Here is a 22,221-nt window from a genome sequence, read left to right on the forward strand (position 1 = left end):
GGGCAAGACAGATTTATGTCTGGGTCCAACCAAATGCTGAATACTATCCTTTGCCTCTCTCCTGGCTAGATGCTTGATCCTCCTCAGATGGAGAGATGTTGCCCCGCCCACTCATGCGCAATGGCTTAACGACATTATGGCCTGCTTGGACCTCGAAAAAATTCATTATTCAGTTCTTAATTCGGATTTAAAGTTCCATAAGGTCTGGGGACCTTTTATCGAGTACTTTCATAACCTTCCTCTTGACTAGGGTTTTTTTTTCTTTTTTTTTCTTCTTTTCGGTCCCTTGCTTTCAGCTCCCTTTTTTTTCTGGTAGTAGGCATTATTATCCTCTGTTGCTAAGTGTATTCACAGTCTGGGAGTTTGACTGTCCTGACTTATACTCTCTATATTGTGTTGTGGTTGGTCTGGAGTTGTTTTTTTTCTTGTGTTGTAGGGCTTGGGGAGGATACTAAGCTTACTTGTCCTTAATTTAGGTGCTTTTTTGTTAAATTCTCTTCCTTTGTAGCATATTGTTATTGTATGCTTAATTTTGCACTGTATTAATGCTCCTCATTGGGATTTCGGGTTTTTAATTTGTAAAATGTTTTGAAAAATTAATTAAATTTTTTTTTTAAAAACTGCTTAAGCTGTGATCTGGGGAGTGCTGGTGGACAGTAGTCCTGAGGTCTTGCCAGAGATGTTTAATCGGGTTAAGGTTAGGACTGCGTGGACCACTCAAGGACATCAATTTTCTTCATTTGAAGCCACTGGCAATGGCTCTGGCAATGCACTTTGGGTTGTTGTCCTGTTGACAGACAAACTTGCTCCCCAGTTTAAGCTATCTGGCAGAGGCCAGCAGATTTTTAATTGAGAATTTTTCTGTATTTAGCAGCATTCATTTTCCCATCAATCCTGACCAGATTTCCAGTCCCTGCTGCTGAAAAGCATCCCCACAGCACGATGCTACCTCCACCGTACTTAACAGTCGGAACACTATTATCTGGCTGATGCACATTATTACATTTACACCACATGTACTGCTTAATGTTGAAGCTAAAATATTCCATTTTAGTCTCATCTGACCACAAAACCTTATTCCACATTTTTACAGTATCTTTTTAGTGAGCTTTGGAAAAAATCTCTACAGGTGAGGGTATGCTTTTTTTTTTAGCCAGGGCTTCTTCCTTGCCACTCTTCCATCAATACTCTTTCTGAGCAAGTTCTTAGAGATTATGCAGCCTTGAACTTCTTCTCCAGTTGCAGCCACTGACTTCTGCAGCTCACCCAGAGTAGTTTCTCTTACAAGTGCCATTCTTCTCCAGTGATCAAGTTTAGAGGGTTGGCCTGACCTTGGCAGGCTGGCTGTGGTTTCAAAACCTTTTCCACTTTTTCACAAGGGACTGCACTATGTTCAATGCCTTTGAGATGGTGTTGTACCCTTCCCCAGATTTGTACTCCTCTATTATCATTTCCCTGACTTGCTTTGAATGTCCTTTTGTCTTTATCTTGGTCTGTTGGGCCTTACAGAGACAGGGTACTTATTCAAGTGATCCTCTAATTCTCTACATAAACAAACTGGGTGAGTTGGAAAGGTATTGCACCTGAGGAAAAGTATAGGGGTTGTCAGCCTCACAATTTTGGTTTTTAATTTTTAGTAAATCGTTGACAGTTTTTGGAATTTTTCTTTTGATTTTTACATGATGCACAATGTTCTTTAGATTAGCTCAAAGAATCCTACTCCAATAATATTTTAAATTTAGAAAATGAGACAATAAAATGTGAAAAAGTGTGGGGACTGAGTAATTTTTCAAGGCATTGTATAAAGAGTAAAAGGAGAAGAAAGAGTGGATATCGGACTGCTGGAAAATTATGCTGGAGAGGTAGTAATGGAGGACAAAGAAATGGCAGACAAAAGGAGAATTAGTGGATCGTGTTTACTTGGATTCAGAAGGCCTTTGACAAGGTGCCACACGAGATTGCCTAACAAGAGCCCATGGTATTACAAGTAAGCCACTAGCATCGATAGAAGATTGGCAGGAGACACGGAGTGGAAATAAAGGGAACCTTTTCTGGTTGGCTGGCAGTGGCTAGTGGTGTTCTGCAGGGGTCATCATTAGCATTCAATTCAACAGTACTAGAATATAAAAGCAAGGGTGTAATGCTGAGGCTTTATTAGGCACTGGTTTTTGGCCCCTAACGCATTGGAGAGGGTCCAGAGGAGGCTCACAAGAATTATTTTGGGAATGAAAGGGTTAACATATGAGGAGCGCCTGGTGGCTCTGGGCCTGTATTCACTAGAGTTTAGAAGAATGAGAGGGATCTTTATGAAAGCTATTGAATATTGAAAGGCCTAGATAGAGTGAATGTGGAGAGGATGTTTCTTATGGTGGGGGAGTCTAGGACCAGATGGTACAGCTTCAGAAGGGATGGCTATTTAGAACAGAGATGAGGAGCAATTCCTTTAGCCAGAGGGTGGTGAATCTGTGGAATTTACTGTCACAGATGGCTATGGAGGCCAAGTCAATGGCCATTTGAAAGTGGAAGTTGATAAGTTCTTAATTAGTCAGGGTGACAGAAGTTATGGGGAGAAGGCAAGAGAATGGGGTTGAGAGAGATAATAAATCAGCCACAATGGAATGGTGGACCAGTCTTGATGGGCCCTATGGCCTCATTCTGTTCCTATGTCTTATGGAACCCCAGACCAGTCAGAAGAGTGCCATACTGTTGCTGAGGTAACGCTGTCCAACAGTAGTGCTGAGACTTTGCTACACCACGGGGAACACTGCACTACTGCACAGCTTGGAATACTGTTTCTCAAAAACAACATCAAGTAAGGATCTCTTAACTCCCTTGGGTTAACGTCAAAGAACCTTTGTAAAGAAGATTATGGGATTAACTTCCATTAACTCCATCTTCAGACTATCCGGTTGCTATTTTTTATTTAGTGATAGAGCAGGGAGTAGGCCCTCTTGGCCCTTCAAGCCATGCAGCCCCAGCAACCCGACAAACCTGATTAACCCTGACCTAATCATGGGACAATTTACAATGCTCAATTAACCTACCCAATACATCTTTGGACTATAAGACCTGAAGAAAACATACAAAATCCACGGGGTGGACATACAGAGACTCCTTATTGAACGGTGTGGAATTTAACCCCAAACTCTGGAAGGCCCCAAGCTGTAATAGCATCATGCTTACCACTATGTATTTCAATACTCGAATGATGACAAAAGGTCCACAGCCTTCATTGACTATAAGGAGCTCTGGGATATTCTGAAGCCTTCCTTAACGTAAATAGTCCAGGCTGTGCGATTCTTTCAGCTCAGACATTTTACAGAAGGTCAATTAAAAACCTCAAGGGCTTGTGGACAATCACTTCTCCATCGCTGTTCAGCACAAAGCTTCTCTACTCAGGAAGGAAACTATGCCTCGCTGTTCAATAAGCCCCTTCTATGTGCTAAATCTTTCACCTTCACCTGAACATATTGGCATGATTCTACACTAACATCATAGAGAGCTTCCTCACATCAGCTGTTATTTCACAAATACAAAAACTGCAGCAGACTGTCAGGTCAGCAGAATTTGACAGTTTGCTGTAGTTTTGTATATTGCAAAGGTTATTACAGAAGTTGAGTAAGTCCAGGACAAAGAAGTAGACAGGAAGAATCATTGCAGACATCACCCACCCTGGAGTCTGCCTTTTCCAAAAACTCCCATCTGGAAAGCAACATAGGGCTGTTAAAACACAAACTTTATGCCATCTTTAAAGTTCCTTCCCACAAACAGTTAATCTGATCAACCATTCTAGTCACCCCCCCCCCCCCCATCCCTGTCACTGCATTGTAAACACTTTAAACCACTTTTTATAACGTTGTTTACATGAATACACTCTGGTATTTATGTATTTATGCACATTGTATTCCATATCTGTATTTTAACCTCCAAGTTTGTTTTTTAATCATTATTTATTCTTTATCATTGTTGAGTGATGTTGTTTTTGTTGTATGTTTTTGTCTAACCAATACACCACAGCAAATCCCTAATACATATAAATGTATACGGTGAATAAAGTCAATCCTTGAACTTGGAACTAGCTTGATAGTGGTTTACACAAAGACTAGCAAACTGCTGTCACTGACTGGAGGCACAAGACAAGCAATGGTAAAGAAAGTTATTTTCAAACTATGTACTCAAACAGTGACCTTACTTGGAGGGATAACGCCAAGATTTCATCAACTTTTCCTCAAATGAGGTCCAGACTTTGGTTTTTGGATCCACATAATACTCGTAGACAGTTTCCTGTGCAAGAGAGAATGAGGCAGTTAGAGGGAGAAGTAAAACAGTAATAACTTTACAGGATTACAGCATGCTGGAACACACCAGGCTCAAGGGCAGTTTTTACTCCGTTGTTATCATAATCTTGACTGGACCTGTTTTATGACAAGATGCTCTCTTGACCTAACAATCTACCTTGTTATGATCTTGCACCTTATTTACCAGCATGTCACTTTCCCTGTAGTTGTTACATTTTATTGTGCACAACTGTTGTTTTACCTCAGTGCTCTGTGTAATAATCTAATCTGCATGAACAGTATGCATGACAAGCTTTTCACTGTATCATGGTAATGTGATAATAATAAATCAACTCCAATACCTAACAACACAAATAAGATGATCTCCAATAGCATATGATCTTCAACTTTCAGTGACACTCAACCTCAAGTCCAGCATGTAGGAAATAAATAGGAAATCAGTAAATTATTTTACTAGTGTCACATGTACTGAGATACATTGAAAAGTTTGTCTTGCACACTATTCATCCAGATTAATTCATCACATCAGTGCATTGACATAGAACAGAACATAAGGCATAGAAATCCATGGCACATTACAGGCCCTTCGGCCCACAATGTTCTGCCAACCATGTAACCTACTCTAGAGACTGCCTAGAATTTCCCCAGTGCATAGCCCTCTATTTTTCTAAGCTCCATCTACCTATCTAAGAGGCTTATTGTATCCATGCCTACCACCTCCACCGGCAGTGCATTCCACGCACCCACCACTCTCTATATGAAAAACTTACCCCTGACATCCCCTCAGTACCTATTTCCAAGCACCTTAGAACTATGCATAAACACAAAGTACTCTGCAGATGCTGTGGTCAAAGCAACACGTACAACACGCTGGAGGAACTCAGCAGGTCGGGCAGCATCCATGGAAACGAACAGTCAACGTTTTGGGCCGAAGTCCTGACAAAGAATCTCGGCCCGAAACATTGACTGTTTGTTTTCATGGATGCTGCCCGACCTGCTGAGTTCCTCCAGCGTGTTGTATGTATTGCTTAAAACTATGCCCCTTGTGTTAGCCATTCAAGCCCTGAGAAGTAGCCTCTGGCTATCCACACAATCAATGCCCCTCATCACCTTATACACTATCAGGTCACCTCTCATCCTCCATCGCTCCAAGGAAAAAAGGCCAAGTACACTCAACCCATTCTCATAAGGTACACCCTCCAATCCAGGGAACATCCTTGTAAATCTCCTCTGCACTTTCTCTATGGTATCCACATCCTTCCTGTAGTCTATTGACCATAACTGAACACAATACTCCAAATGGGGTGACCAAGGTCTTATATAGTTACATGTTAGTAGGGAAGTGGTGTTAGGTAAATTGAAGGGATTAAAGGCAGATAAATTCCCAGGGCCAGATGGTCTGCATCCTAGAGTGCTTAAGGAAGTAGCCCAAGAAATAGTGGATGCATTAGTGATAATTTTTCAAAACTCCTTAGATTCTGGATTAGTTCCTGAGGATTGGAGGGTGGCTAATGTAACCCCACTTTTTAAAAAAGGAGGGAGAGAGAAACCGGGGAATTATAGACCGGTTAGTCTGACATCGGTGGTGGGGAAAATGCTAGAGTCGGTTATCAAAGATGTGATAACAGCACATTTGGAAAGAGGTGAAATCATCGGACAAAGTCAGCATGGATTTGTGAAAGGAAAATCATGTCTGACGAATCTTATAGAATTTTTTGAAGATGTAACTAGTAGAGTGGATGGGGAGAGCCAGTGGATATGGTATATTTAGATTTTCAAAAGGCTTTTGACAAGGTCCCACACAGGAGATTAGTGTGCAAACTTAAAGCACACAGTATTGGGGGTATGGTATTGATGTGGATAGAGAATTGGTTGGCAGACAGGAAGCAAAGAGTGGGAGTAAACTGGACCTTTTCAGAATGGCAGGCAGTGACTAGCGGGGTACCACAAGGCTCAGTGCTGGGACCCCAGTTGTTTACAGGGCATGCAGGTACAGCAGGCGGTGAAAAAGGCAAATGGTATGTTGGCATTCATAGCAAAAGGATTTGAGTACAGGAGCAGGGAGGTTCTACTGCAGTTGTACAAGGCCTTGGTGAGACCGCACCTAGAATATTGTGTGCAGTTTTGGTCCCCTAATCTGAGGAAAGACATTCTTGCCATAGAGGGAGTACAGAGAAGGTTCACCAGATTGATTCCTGGGATGGCAGGATTTTCATATGAAGAAAGACTGGATCAACTAGGCTTATACTCACTGGAATTTAGAAGATTGAGGGGGGATCTTATTGAAACGTATAAAATTCTAAAGGGACAGGCTAGATGCAGGAAGATTGTTTCCGATGTTGGGGAAGTCCAGAACAAGGGGTCACAGTTTAAGGATAAAGGGGAAGCCTTTTAGGACCAAGATGAGGAAAAACTTCTTCACACAGAGAGTGATGAATCTGTGGAATTCTCTGCTAAAGGAAACAGTTGAGGCCAGTTCATTGTCTACATTTAAGAGGAAGTTAGATATGGCCCTTGTGGCTAAAGGGATCAGGGGGTATGGAGAGAAAGCAGGTACAGGGTTCTGAGTTGGATGATCAGCCATGATCATACTGAATGGTGGAGCAGGCTTGAAGGGCCGAATGGCCTACTCCTGCACCTATTTTCTATGATTCTATAGCTGTAACATTACCTCACAGCTCTTGAACTCAATCTCATGGCGCATTGGCATTCCTCAACAATATGCCTTCTTAACAACAGTCAACCTGCACAGCAGCTTTGAGTGTCCTATCAACACAGGGCCCAAGATCTCGCAGATCCTCCACACTGCCGAGAGTCTTAACATTTATGTTATATTCTATCATCAAATTGGACTGACCAAAATGAACCACTTCGCACTTATCTGGGTTGAAGCCCATCTGCCACTTCTCAGCCCAATTCTGCATCCCATCAATGTCCCACTATAACCTCTGACAACCCTCCAGACTATCCACATCACCCCCAACCCTTGTGTCATCAGCAAACTTAGTAACCCACCCTTCTACTTCTTTATCTAGGTCATTTATAAAAATAACAAAGAGGAAGGGTCCCAGAACAGATTCTTGCAGAACACCACTGGTCACTAACCTCCATGCAGAATACAAATCATCTACAACCAGCCTTTGCCTTCTGTGGGGAAGCCAGTTCTGGATTCACAAAGCAAGGTGTCCTTGGATCCCATGCCTCCTTACTTTCTGAAGGAGCCTTGCATGAGGAGACTTGTCAAATACCTTACTTACTACATCCACTGCTCTACCTTCATCAATGTGTTTTGTTACATCCTCAAAGAATTCAATCAGGCTCGTAAGGCATAATCTGACCTTGACAAAGCCATGCTGACTATCCCTAATCAGATTATATCTCTCCAAATGCTCGTAAATCCTGCCTCTCAGGATCTTCTCAAACAATTTGCCCACCACTGCAGTAAGACTCACTGGTCTATAATTTCCTTGGTTATCTCTACTCCCTTTCTTGAACAAGGAAACAGCATTTGCAACCCTCCAATCCTCCGGTACTTCTCCCGTCCCTATTGATGATGCAAAGAACATCGCAAGAGGCTCAAAGAAATCCTCTCTCACTTCCCTCAGTAGTCTGGGGTACATCTCATCCTGTTCCAGTGACTTATCTAACTTGATGCTTTTCAAAAGCTTCAGCACATCCTCTTTCTTAATGTCTATTTGCTCAATCATTTCAGTCCACTGTAAGTCATCCCCACAATTGCCAAGGTCTTTTTCACTGGTGAATACTGAAACAAAGTATTCATTAAGTACCTCCTCTATCTCCTCTAGCTCCATGCACACACTTCCACTAACACACCTGATTGGTCCTATTCTCACACACTTCATCCTCTTGCTCTTCACATTCTTGTAGAATGCCTTGGGGTTTTCCTTAATCCTGCTCACCAAGGCATTCCAATGGCCCCTTCTGGCTCTCCTAATTCCATTCTTAAGCTCTTTCCTAATAACCTTGTAATGTTCTAGAGTTCTAACAGTAGCTAGTTTCTTGAACTTTTCGTAAGCTTTTCTTTTCTTCTTAACTAGGTTTTCTACATACTTTGTACACCATGGTTCTTTAACCCTACCAACCTTTCCCTGCCTCAATGGAACATACCTATGCAGAAAGCCATGCAAATGTTCCCTGAATTTTTCCCCCTACCCCAATTAAACGTTTTCCCAAATTGTCTGCTCCTAAACCTCTCCAGCACTTTGGTGAAGGAGATAGAGTTGTGACCACTACCTCCAAAATGCTGTCCACCAAGAGGTCTGACACCTGACCAGGTTCATAACCCAATACCAGATCAAGTACAGCCTCTCTTCTAGTTGGTTTATCTACATATTGCATCAGGAAATCTTTCTGAATACACTTAACAAATTCCACCCCCATCTAAACCAGTTGTGCCAAGGAGATGCCAATCAATATCAGGAAAGTTAAAATCTCCTATCACAAAATCTCCTATTATTGCACAGTTCCAGAGTCTGCCTCCCTATCTGCTCCTCGATATCGCTGTTACTATTGGGTGGGGTCTATAAAGACACTCAGTAAAATTATTGCCCCTTTCCTGTTTCTGCCTTCCACCCACACTGACTCAGTAGACCATCCCTCCATGACTTCCTCCTTTTCTGCAGCCGTGACACTATCCATAATTAGCAATGCCATGCCCCCAACTCCTTTGTCTCCGTCACTGTTCTTTTTGAAACATCTCAGCAGCCATTCCTGTTCCTGAGACATCCAAGTCTCTGTAATAGCCACAATGTCACAATTCTATGTACTGATCCACGCTCCAAGTTCATCCACCTTGTTTATGATACTCCTTGCATTAAAATAGATGCATCTCAAACCGTCACGCTGAGTGTATCTTTGCTCTAAATCTGCCTATCCTTCCTCACAAGCTCCCTACAAGCTGTCTCTACTAGTGCTCCAACCTCCCCATCTTCTGCCTCTTCACTTCGGTTCCCACCTCCCTGCAAATCTAGTTTAAACCCTCCTCAATAGCATTAGCAAAACTCCCCAGGGTAAAACAATAACAGAATGTAGAAGTTACAGAATGTAACTTTGTCTGTGTAACTTTCCCGTCTCTATAACCCCCTCTGTCTCCGTGACCCCTCCGCTTCAGTAACCCTGTGGGATTTCTGTGCTGATGCAGCAACTTCTGGTGTGTCACCAAATTTCTACAAATGTACTGTGGAAGGCATTCTGACTGGTTATATCACCATCCAGTATCGAGGTACCAATGAAATGATCGGAAAACGTTGCAGAGGGTTGCAAACTCACTCAGCTCCATCATGGGCATGATGGAGGGTGTGCTCATGGGGCCACCCATCATTAAGGACTCTCACCACCCAGGTCATGCCCTCTTCTCATAACTACCATCAGGGAAGCCACACACTGTGATTCAGGAACAGCTTCTTTCCTTCCGCCATCAGATTTCTGAACAGTCCATGAACACTACCTCACTATTCTGCTCTCTTTTTGCACTACCTACTTATTTTTTATATTTCTGTGGTAGGTTTTGGTAATTTTTTAAAAAATTGCACAATATTGCTATCACAAAGCAACAAATATCAATGTCAGTGATAATAGGCCCAATTCTGTTTCTGTCAAGAGTGCAGGAAAGGTTTAAAAAGCTTGAAGAGATGTTAATGGAAATGAATGAACAATTGAGAGAGAAAAAATGGAACTATGAGATAAAGGTCACTGTAGTTGCCGGAAATTGGTGAACAGATTATTGTCCAAGTGCACAGATACCCATATACTATCGCTATCTTGACTGCATCTCTTCCAGTTTCTTTGACTCTAATATTGATCAATGGTGATCTGTAGACACCTGAATGGGGACAACAGCACCTCAGCCTTAGGACTGATTAATCAACTAGTGCTGTCAAAGGATAAATTCTGCTCATTGTGTCTGTGCTCGCTCTGGACCAGTTCTCCACTAACTGCGCTGCACCTGTTCTTTTTCTAACAATTTTATGCACTTCATGAACTTGTCCAGTGGCTCACATCTTTTTTTAATTGTATTTCAGATACAGCAGAGTACAGTACCAGGCCTTTTTGGCCCAACAAGTCCACACCATCCAATTACACCCATGTGAACAATTAAACTACTAACCTGTATGTCTTTGGACTGTGGAAGGAAAATGAAGCATCCGGAAGAAACCCACACAGTCATGGACAGAATGTACAAACTTCTTACAGATAACAACAGGAATTGAACCCCAGTTTCTGGTGCTGTAATAGTGTTATATTAACCACTACATTACCATGCCACTCCAATTCATAAGCATCTGATGCTGCATAGCCCTAGTCCTTGCCTCTTAAATTCTCCAACATCTTCCTGGATTGCCCTCCCTTGGTTCATTCCCTCACTCTTTGTATACATAAAGGATCAATGGAACAAAAGAGTACCCCTGGAGCTTAATGAGACACATCCAGGGAGCATCTCACCTTGCTGGGGAAGCTGCCGTCCATCTCCCGCAAGAAGTTATCCATCTTTTTCCTCCCCTCTTCATCCACGGATGCGCACACGGACCAGATCAAACTGAACAGAAAGACCATGGAAATCATGTGCGTGTAGTTATCAGGATCTGCGGGGTTCACCTAAAAGAGACACCATGCAAACTGAGATCTGCCTCTGCCGTGACACAAAGGACCATTGCCCCAACACTTCCTCCATCTCCACCATCTGGCCCAAACAGTCTTTCCAGGTGAGGCAACATTTCACCAGCTGTATCCAAAATGGCCACCTCTACATCAGTGAGACCTGATGTGGACTGTGGTACCACTTTGTTGAGCACCTTCACTCTGACCACTGCAAAAGGCAGGATTTCTCATTGGCCAACTTTTCAATTTGACTTCACATTTCCATTCAACCCTGTCCATCCATGGCCTCATCTTCTGCCACGATAAGGCGACACTCAGGTTGAAGGAGCAACATCTCATATTCCATCTGGGTAGCCTCCAACCTGATGGCATGAACATCAATTTCTCTAACTTCCAGTAATTTCTTCCCCTATCCCACTCCCCTTCTCTCTTCCTGTCAGCCTTTTCTACCTATCACCTCCCAGCTTTTTACTTTATCCCCTCTCCCCAACCAACCCACCTTCCCCATCACCTGAAAGCTTGTACACCTTCCCCTCCCCCTACATTCTTATTCAGGCTTTCTTTCCAGTCCTGATGAAGGCTCTCAGCCCAAAATGTTAACTATTTATTCCCTCTGTAGATATTGTCTGATCTGCTGAGTTTCTTCAGCAGTTTGTGAGGGTTGCAGAAGGAATGTCCATCTTTTTCCTTCATTTTTTTTAAATTTTAGGAAATATTGAGAACCACAGAACTGCTGTACCTAGACACCAGCTTCACTGCTGATCGGAGGCAGATTGCACATTGCCTCTCTGTCCTTTGCGACTAGAGTTGAGTTTCCAGACACATCTCTTTCAACTAGACCCATAAGACCATTAAACATAGGATCAGAATTAGGTCATTTGGCCCATTGTGTCTGATCTGCCACTTGATCATGACTGTTATGTTCCTTCTCAACCCCATTCTCCTGCCTTCTCCCTATAATCTTTCATACCCTTACAAATTATGAACCTATCAACCTCTGCTTTAAATAGCCAAATGACTTGGCCTCCACAACTGTCTGTGCAATTATTTCCACAGATTCATTACCCTCTGGCTAAAGAAATTTCTCAATATCTCTGTTCTTACTGGACGCTCCTCTATTCTGAGGCTGTGCCCTCTAGTCCTAGACTCCCCACTATAGGAAACATCCTCTTCATGTCCATTCCATCTAGGTTTCTCAATATTCAGTGGGTTTTAGTCAGACTCCCCACATTCTTTTAAACTCCAGTGAATATATGCCCAGAGCATCAAACACTCCTCATAAATTAACCATTTAATTGCTGGGATCATTCCAGTGAACCTTCTCTGGACTGTAATGTGAACTTCATAATACCAACCCTTCATCAGTCCTCCATCTGCATGCTCCCATGGCCTCCACACCTGATTATTTCAAAGCTTTTCTGGCTGTTCTTTCAACTTCCTGTCCCTCCCACTCCACAAGTGAGCAGAATAACAGTTCAGCATTGAATGGATGTGTCACAGTGCCTGTTTCTGCGCTGCTGTTCCCTATCCATCTATCACACCATATACTGGCTGCCTCTATTGTGAAATTCACCTCCTGGTTTCCAATTGCCTTGATGGGCTAGCTCCCACTCCCTTTTTCTCCACAACCTCCTGCCATATACAGTAACTCTCTGAGATCTTCACGTCCCTCCAACTGTGGCATCTCATACATCTTTGAATTAAATGTCTCACCTTCAGCAGCTCAGATTTCAGCTGCCTTGTCCAGAGCTGTGCAATCTCCCTGTAATCTTCTGGCTGACCACTTTCTCCCACAAAACTCTCCATTAATGGAAGGTCTCGGCAAACTTTTGTCCAAATATCTTCATGTCTGGTAACTGTCTGGTGTAGTTCCCTGGGGTATGTTACTTTCTTAGAGTTACAGAGCACCGCAACAGAGAAACTAGCCCTTTCAATCTGTGCTGAACTGTTACTCTGTCTAGTTCTATTGACCCGCACTTGGACCATAGTCCTCCATACCTCAGTGGAGAAACCCTGCTTGCATTTACCCTATCTAAACCCCTATCAAATTTCTCCTCATTCTCCGATGCTCTAGGGAATAAAGTCCTGACCTATTCAACCTTTCCCTACAGCCCAGGTCCTTAAGTCCTGGCAATATCCTTGGAAATTTTCTCTGCATTCTTTCAATCTAATTGACCTCTTTCCTGTAGGTAGGTGACTAATTGTACAGATAATACTGCAAATTAGGCCTCTCCAACATCTTATACAGCACCTACATAACATCCCATCTCCTGTACTCAATACACGGATTTATGAAGGCCATTGTGTCAAAAGCTCTCTTTATGACCCTATTTATCTGTAACGACACTTTCAAGGAATTATGGATCTGCATTCCCAGACCCCTCTGCTCTACTATACTCCACCATGTCTTACTGCTTACCATGCAAGTCCTACCCTGGATGGTCCTCCCAAAATGGAACACCTCATGCTTGTCTGCATTAAATTCTATTTGCCATTTTTAGTCTATTTTACCAGATCCCACTGCAAGCTTTGATAGACTTCCTCGCTGTCCACTATACCCCCAATCTTGGTGTCGTCCACAAATTTGCTAATCCAGTTTACCACATTATCATCCAAACTATTGACATAGATGACAACCAGCAATGGACCCTGTGGCACTCCACTAGTCACAGGCTTCCAATCAGAGAGGCAACCCTCTAAAACCACTCTCTGGTTTCTCACACAAAGCCAATGCCTAATCTAATTAATTACCTCATCCTGAAAGCCGAGGGACTGAACCACTTGACCAACCTCCCATTGTCAAAGGCCTTGCTAAAGTTCATGTACATGAAGTTGCCTTCATCAACTTTCCTGGTAACTTCCTCGAGTAACTCTGTAACATTGGGTAGACATGACTTACCACGCACAAAGGCATGTTGACCATCCCTAATCAGTCCCTATCTATCCAAATACTTATATAGCCAATCCCTTATAATGCCTTTCAATAACTTTCCCATTACTAATGTCAGGTTCACCAGCTTATAATTTCATTAATTATTCTTAGAGCCTCTCATAAATAATGGCTATCTCAATCCTCCAACACCTCGCCCTTGGCTAAGGATGTTTTAAATATCCCTGCTAGGACCCATGCAATTTCTGCTGCTCCCACAGGGTCAGAGGGAACATCTTATCAGGCCCTGGGGATTACCCAGCCTAATTTGTCTCAAGACAGCAAACACCTCCTCTTTTGTAACCTGTATAGGGTCCATGACCTTGCCTCATTATGCATCCATCTCTCAAGTAAATACAGATAGAAAAAGTCCATTTAAGATTTCCTCCAACTCTTTCAGCTGCACATATTGAAATTCCAGAGGACCAATTTTGTCCCTTGTTATCTTTTTGCCCTTAATATCTTGGTATTCTCATGCGCTAACTCATGACTTCTTTTAGCTCCCTTGGTTTCCTTCTGAAGTGTTTTCTTGCAAGTACCTTCTCAAGTACCTCATTTGCTCCTTCCTGCCTATACCTGCTATGCACATTTTTCTTATTAATATCTACAGCCTTAATAACTTTTGAAAACCAAGGTTCGCTAAACCTGTTGTCTCTCAAAATTTCACTTCTGAAGGCCTCCCATTTACCAAGTACACCTTTGCCAGAAAACAGCCTATCCCAATCCACACTTGCCAAATCTTTTCTGATAACATCAAAATTGGCCTTTCTCCAATTTAGAACCTCAGCCCAAGGATCAGACCAATCCTTCTTCATAATTATCCTGAAAATAATGGCATTATGATCAATAGATGCAAGCTATTCCCCTACACAAACTTCTGTCACCTGCCCTGTGTCATTCCCTAACACACTTTGTAGTTGGGACCTATATACTGATTAAGGAAACTTTCCTGAACACATTTGACTACCTATTCTATCCAGCCCTTTATACGAGTCCTAGTCAAAATATGGAAAGTTAAAATCACCTATTATCAGAAACTTATGTTTCCTGCAACAGTCTGCTGACTCTCTACAGATCTGCTTCACTAAATCCTGCTGACTTGTGGTTTGTGGTTTGTAATATAGCCCCATTAACGTGGTCATACTTTTTATATTCCTCTATCCGTAAAGCCTCAGTAGATGAGCTCTCCAGTGCCACCCTTCCCCTTTTAATCCCTCCCACTCTATCACCTTGGAATATTGAGCTGCCAGTCCTGACCCACCTGCAACCAAATCTCATTAATGGCTACAATGCTGATCCATGCCCAAAGCTTATCTGCCTTTCCCACAATACTCATTGCATTGAAATAGGAACTCAGAACATTAGTCCACCATGCTCAACCTTTCTATTCCTGGCTTTGTTCATAGGCTTACCAACATCTTTCCCCATAACCACTCTACTATCTGCTCTGACACTCTGGTTCCCACCCCCTGCAACTCTAGTTTAATCCACCCCTTCCCCCCCACCCCCATGCAGCACTGGATATTGGTCCCCTTCCAGTTCAGGTAAAAATTGTCCCATCTGTACACGTCCCACCAATGATCACAACCCAGGAGGTTATGGCCTTTAACTTGGCACCTATCTAAACCCTCTTTGCAGGACCTCATCAAGCTTCATAAGCTATTTATTGGTATTACATGGACCGCAATCTCTGGCTGGTCATCTTCCCACTTAAAAATGCTGCTGACTCAATCTAAGATCCTGGAATCCAGGAGGCAACATATCATCCAGGAATTTTGTTCTCCTCCACAGAACCCACTGTCTATTCCCCTAACCAATCACTGCAGCTCAGCTCTTCTGCCTCCTTTCCTCTGACTCAGTGCCAGAGACCTGAACAGCTGTAGTGGTCAGGGACACTTGAGGCCTCACTGCCTTCCCATATCCCGCAAGAGGAGCATTCCACTAACTTGCATGGAATCCTCCCTGCTCTAACTGTGCAATAAAAAGAAGTTAGGTTTAAAGGGAGGGAGGAAGGAAGGAAGGAAGGAAGGAAGAAAGGGAGAAAGGGAGAAAGGGAGAAAGAGAGAAAGAGAGAAAGAGAGAAGAGAGAAGAGAAAGAGAGAAAGAGGAGAGAGAGAGAGAGAGAGAGAAGAGAGAGAGAGAGAGAGAGAGGAGAGAAAGAGAGAAAGAAAGAAAGGGAGAAAGAGAGAAAGAAAGAAAGAAAGAGAGAGAGAAAGAAAGAAAGAGAGAAAGAGGAGAAAGAAAGAGAAGAGAGAGAGAAGGAAGAGAGAAAGAAAGAAAGAAAAGAAAGGAAGAAGAAAGAAAGAAGAAAAGAGAGAAGAAAAGAAAGAAGAGAAGAAAAAGGAGAGAAAGAAAAAGAAAGAAAGAAAGAAAGAAAGAAAGAAAGAGAGAAAGAAAGAAAGAAAGAAAAAGAGAGAAAGAAAGAAAGAGAAAAGAAGAGAAGAGAAAGAAAGAGAGAAAGAAAGAAAGAGAGAAAGAAAGAAGAGAGAAAGAAAAGAAAGAGAAAAGAGAGAAAGAAAGAGAGAGAAAGAGAGAAAGAAGAGAAAGAGAGAGAGAGAGAGAAGAAAGAGAGAAGAGAGAGAGAGAGAGAGAGAGACAGAGAGAGGGAGGGGAGAGAAGAGAGGAGAGAGAGAGAGAGAGAGAGAGAGAGAGAGAGAGAGAGAGAGAGAGGAGAGAGGAGAGAGAGAGAGATGAGAGGAGAGGAGAGGAGGAGAGAGAGAGAGAGAGAGAAAGAAAGAAAGAAAAAAATAAGTGAAAAATCTACCCATGGTCTCTGTCCATCTTGCCGAAGCCTCTGTGAGCCAAAGCCTGAACTCCCTACCCCTAATACTCCCATAATGGCAACCTCATTTAAACCTAATTCTTTGTTTTGGCCCTTGCCGTGTGTAATTATGCGCTATCCAAAGTCCCCAAGGGAACTGTGGTATGCAGAATGTCACAAACATCCCTGCACACATCTTTTGAAATCTCTCTCCCACTATGCAAACGATGTCTCCAAGTGAACTAGAGAGCACACAGCTCACATCCTCAGATTGTGTTTGTCAAATGATGCGTGTTTCAATGTAGGTGTGATAAATAAACTAATTTTAATCTTAAGGTTAACATGTATCACTACAACTGTTGCCACGTATTGTCCTTGGGTTACTCAATTACCCCATTTTCCACTGTAGCCATGGTCTCGTAGAGCTTGCACAGAGATACCACTCCAGAATGCTCAGCAATAGGGATCAGTTCCTTACAATTTTCTGCCTTGAAACGCAGCGTTTTTTCCATGCTTCTCTGAAACATTTCCTGAAGCTGCTCCTGCTCCTCCTGTGGATCACAGGGATAACATGATTCATGAGTGGGCAATAAAGACAGAGAGTGAAGAAAGGCCTGTTCTCCACTGCGGGCGACAGGACGAGGCTGGAGTAGATGGTTGTGTGATTTCATTATCTTGTTCTGTGTACATTTGGAAAGAGACTTTACCACATGTATACAGCGGCGTACAGTGTGTCGAGCTTCATTCTTAATGGTGAGGAACAGCGGTCCATGTCCATAGATCCCTCAAAGTTGTCACACAAGTCAATAGGTTATTAAGAAGGTGTGTGATATGTTGTGGGTCTGGGTTCAACAGCTGTGAGGTAATGTTGCAACTCTATAAAACGCTGGTTAGACCGCACTTGGAATATCGTGTTCTGTTTTGGGTCGCCTCATTATAGGAAGGATGTGGAAGCTTTAGAGAGGGCACAAAGGAGATTTACCAGGGTGCTGCTTGGATTAGAGGGCATGTCTTACAAAGATAGGTTGAGTGAGCTGGAATTTTTCTCTTTGGAGAGAAGGAGGATGAGAGATGACTTGATAGAGGTGTACAAGATGATAAGAGACATTGATAGAGTGGATAGCCAGAGAATTGTTTCCCAAGGTGGAAATGGCTAAAACAACAGGGCATAATTTTAAGGTGTTTGGAGGGAAGTATAGGGGGAGGGGAATGTCAGAGGTAGTTTTTTTTTACACACAAACTGGTGGGTGCATGGAACACCCTGCCAGGGGTGGTGGTAGAGGCAGAGACATTAGGGACATTTATGAGACTCTCAGGCACGTGGATAATAGAAAAATGGAGGGGTAAATGGGAGGAACAGGACCAGAATTGATGTTAAAATAGTTAAAAGGTCCACGACATTGTAGGCCAAAGGCCCAGTACTGTGTTATACAGATCTATGCTTCTGTGTGGCCTTCGGCAAAAATTTGTAATTTCTCAGTTTAGATATTCTAGTATTTGGATATTGTTAAAACAGTACCTCTAACTCACTTTCTACGTGTATAAAAGGAACAGATAGGGCTAATCCCATGAATGGCTCAGGGGTCCAAGAATGCAGATTCAGTGATGGGCAGGAGATGCAGAGCAGATGCAAAGAATACATTTGTTGAATGCAGGGAGGTGGCAATCTGGAATTTCCACCCGTGCGGCTGATGGAAATGAAAGGGAACTGGAGACACTTCAGTGTAAGTAATATTCAGAGCCATGGGCATATAACAGAGAAATTGGACTGATGGTGCAACAGCACAGACACAACACATCACACAGCTTCCTCCAGTACTCTATAAACTCATTGATTGACTAAAACATCATATCTAATTTTCTCCCAGTAACACTTAAGTGAAACATTATCAAATGGAGGAGTGTCAATCACATCAATCTTTCCTGACATTAGGAGGGACATTGCTTACGCAATAGGCCAGAGATGTAACAAGTGGAAGGGGGTTTCATGAAAAATGAAGCAAAAGAGAATAAAACAAAAGTTTCATCCCCCCCCAGGCAGTTAATCTGATCAGCCATTCTAGTTAGAACCCACCCCCTTCTATTACCCCTGTCATTGCACTGCACTGTAAACATTGTAAACCACTTTTTAAAATATTGTTTTCCATTGTAAATACATGCTGGTATTTGTGTACATTGTGTTCCATATCTGTAGCTTAACCTCTAACTTTCTTTTTATATAATTCTATATTCATTATAATTGTTTAGTGCTGTTGTTTTGTGTTGTATGGTGCACACTGGTCACAATAAATTCCCCATACATGTAGATGTATTTGGTAAATAAAGTTGATCCTTGAAAACATTACTGCATCGCAGTAGCATGGTGAAAAGTACCATCGGAGTACTTGCTGTGGAGTGACTCCCACCTTCCTCACCCTGCTGCCTTCCTGGTTATTTTTATTTATTTAGAAATAACAACACATTAACAGGCCCTTCCGGCCCAACAAGCCCACACTGCCCAATTACACCCATGTTACTAACTTGTACGCCTTTGGATTGTGGGAAGAAACTGGAGCACCTGGAGGAAACCCAAGTGGTTATGGGGAGAACATACAAACTCCTTACAGTGTTGGGAATTGAACCCAGGTCACCGGCACTGTAATAGTGTTACACTGATCACTATGCTACTGTGCTGCTCCAACTTTCTTGAACAGACATGTCCAAAGGACTCTTAAGAACATTGAACAATGTTGCACAGGTCCTTCAGCCTTCAATATTGTGTCAACCTTTTAACCTTCTCTAAGATCAATCTAACCATTCCCTCCTGCATAGCCCCCATTTTTCTAAAGTCCATATGCCTATCTAAGAGTCTCTTAGATGTCCCTAATGTATCTGCCACCACCACCACTCCTGTGTAAATAAAACTTATCTCTGACATCCTTACTTTCCCTATACTTTCCTCCAATCACCTTAAAATCATGCCCCCTCATATTAGCCATTTTTGCCTTGGTAAAAAGTCTCCAGCTGCCCACTCAGTCGGACAGCATCTGTGGAAACGAGCAGTCAACGTTTCGGGCCGAGACCCTTCGTCCTTTGACCCCAGCATCTGCAGTGTACTTTGTGTTTACAATCCAGGTTCAATTCCTGCTACTAAGCTGTAAGGAACATAGAACAGGTTCAGCACAGGAACAGTTGTGCCAAACCAGCTAAAAAGCAAATCAGAAACACACATTAATCCCTTCTACCTACACCAGGTCCATATCCCTCCATCTTCCTTACATCCATATGCCCAACCAAACACATCTTAAATGCCTCTAATGTACCTGTATTTGCCTCTACCAGGCAGCACATTTCAGACATCTGAGTAAAAACCTTACCCCTCACATTCCCCTTGAACCTGTCACCTTCAATGCATGCTCACTGGAATCTAATTCAACCCTGGGAAACAGATACTCTCTGTCCACTCTATCTATACCTCTCATTATCTTATAAACCTCTATCAGATCCCTTTCAGCTTTTGACACTCCAGAACAATCAACCCAGGTTTATCCAGATCTCATGATAGCACATGCCCTCTTAACCAGACAACTTCTTCTACTCCCTCTCCGAAGCCTCATCATCCTTCCTATATTGGGTCAACAAGAACTGCACACAAGACCCCAGATGGGCCCTAACCAGAGTTTTAGAAGTTGCAACATAACCTCCTGACTTTTGAACTCAATGTCTCGACTAATAAAAGCAAGCATTCCATAAGCCTTCTTAACCTCTTAACTTGTGTAGCCACTTTCAAGGAGCTATGAACTTGGATCTCAAGATATCTCTGCTCACCAAATCTGATTTTGCTCTTAACAGTGTATCGTCTTCTTGCATTCGGCCTACTGAGGTGCAACGTCTGAAATTTATCTGAGGTAAGCTCCATCTGCCATTTCTCAGGAGTTTGTACGTTCTCCTTATGACTGCATGGGTTTCCTCCAGGTGCTTCAGTTTCCTCCCATAGTTCAAAGACGTTCAAGTTAATTAGTCACATGGGGTAATTAAATGGCATGGGTTTGTTCAGCTGGAAGGTCATGCTGTATCTCCAAATTAAATCCCTGGGATGTGGGCACACTGACAACAAGAGCAAGGGAGACACTGCTTTGAAGGGGAGGGTCTGCCTGATGTAGTTTGCTGTGATTGACCAGCTTCAGAGGCAATTAACAACAGATGTACGACATTGTGGGATGGAGTTCCCACAGTGAATAAATTGGGTTTATGCTTTAGTCCATCATCTTACAGTCCAACAGCAACACTTCTTAAAACAACAAACCTAAAATGGCATTTAATTGATTCCAGGTTCATGAGCGTGAATTCAGAAGAATGGGGGAAGGTCATGGCTGAGGATGGGAAGGCTTCCCAGTGGAGAGACAAGCCCAACCTTACACTTGTCCACAGATACACACGCCCACAATAAGGAAAGCTCTTGAGCAAATCTGTGAAACATTTGATAGATCAGTCAGGTAGACCTTGGGTTCCTACCAACCGAGCAAGTACCTTGGGCCGTTTGTTCAACCACGACTCAACAAATGGTTTCCATCCTAGGTCAGTGTAGTCAGTGTAAACCATCCCACAGCGTGAAACTGTGGCAGGAGAGGCCACCGCCAGATTCTCCACCTCAAACAGCAAAGAAACCTGGCAGTAAGAGAGAACACACATTGTCAAAGAACCAGGGTGTTCCAAATTACCTTTGGTGCAGTGGTTCACAGATCAGCAGGTCTTAGGTTCAGCTATTCAAGTTTGTTTATTGTCATTCAACTATACACATAAACACAGCTAAACAAAATATCATTGCTCTGGGACCAAGGTACAAACACAGTCATTCACAGCACATCACACACAAAGTTATGATCCAGCATAGTCACAAAATAATTATTAACAGAAGTCCCTGAGTGGCATGGTCTGAATACTGACAGGCTGACAAAGTATGAAGTGTATGGTTATGTAAGACAGGATATGTTACTGGCACAATGGGGTGGTGGGGTAGAGATACGTCTCTACCAAAGGAGGTATGAATCACCCCTTCCTTCCGCTAGCCTACAGGTCACCCTTGGGCAAGGTGTAAGCACCTGCTTAGCTGCCAATCAGAGTCACACTAAGCTATGGGAGCAAGTGGTTAATGGCCATATTGGCAGCTGGTGCATATCACAAGTCCTGGTTATGCGACCACTGACATCAGGCAGACAATCACTGAAGAGTATTGATCATGGCTGGGGTCACCTGTCTTGTAAAGGCACTATCCAGAAGAAGGCAATGGCAAACAACCTCTGTAGAAAAATTTGTCAAGAACAAGCATGGTCAAGGAAAGACAAACAACACACACAAAATGCTGGTGGAACACAGCAGGCCAGGCAGCATCTATAGGGAGAAGCACTGCCGACGTTTCGGGCCAAGACCCTTCATCAGGACTAAATGAAAGGAAAGAGAGTAACAAATTTGAACAACACACACAAAATGCTGGTAGAACACAGCAGGCTAGGCAAAGTAGTGGGGGAGGGGGAAATGCGAAATGATAGAAGACCGGAGGGGGTGGGATGAAGCTAAGAGCTGGAAAGGTGATTGGTGAAAGTGATACAGAGCTGGAGAAGGGAAAGGATCATGGG

General features: G+C 42.9%; 1 protein-coding gene across 1 annotated transcript in view; it reads right to left on the bottom strand.

The window, feature by feature from the left end:
* Positions 1-22,221, bottom strand: part of dnah2 (dynein, axonemal, heavy chain 2) — a 497,351-nt gene that overhangs the window by 170,038 nt on the left and 305,092 nt on the right. Inside the window, exons 45-48 of the mRNA XM_073049044.1 lie at positions 21,116-21,253; positions 16,999-17,157; positions 10,761-10,913; positions 4,193-4,284 (exon numbers count right to left, since the gene is read on the bottom strand). Coding sequence (XP_072905145.1) covers positions 4,193-4,284; positions 10,761-10,913; positions 16,999-17,157; positions 21,116-21,253 — 542 coding nt within the window. The remainder of the gene's footprint in view (positions 1-4,192; positions 4,285-10,760; positions 10,914-16,998; positions 17,158-21,115; positions 21,254-22,221) is intronic.

The sequence above is a fragment of the Hemitrygon akajei genome, chromosome 6 (assembly GCF_048418815.1).
Source record: "Hemitrygon akajei chromosome 6, sHemAka1.3, whole genome shotgun sequence".
Classification (NCBI taxonomy): Eukaryota; Metazoa; Chordata; class Chondrichthyes; order Myliobatiformes; family Dasyatidae; genus Hemitrygon; species Hemitrygon akajei.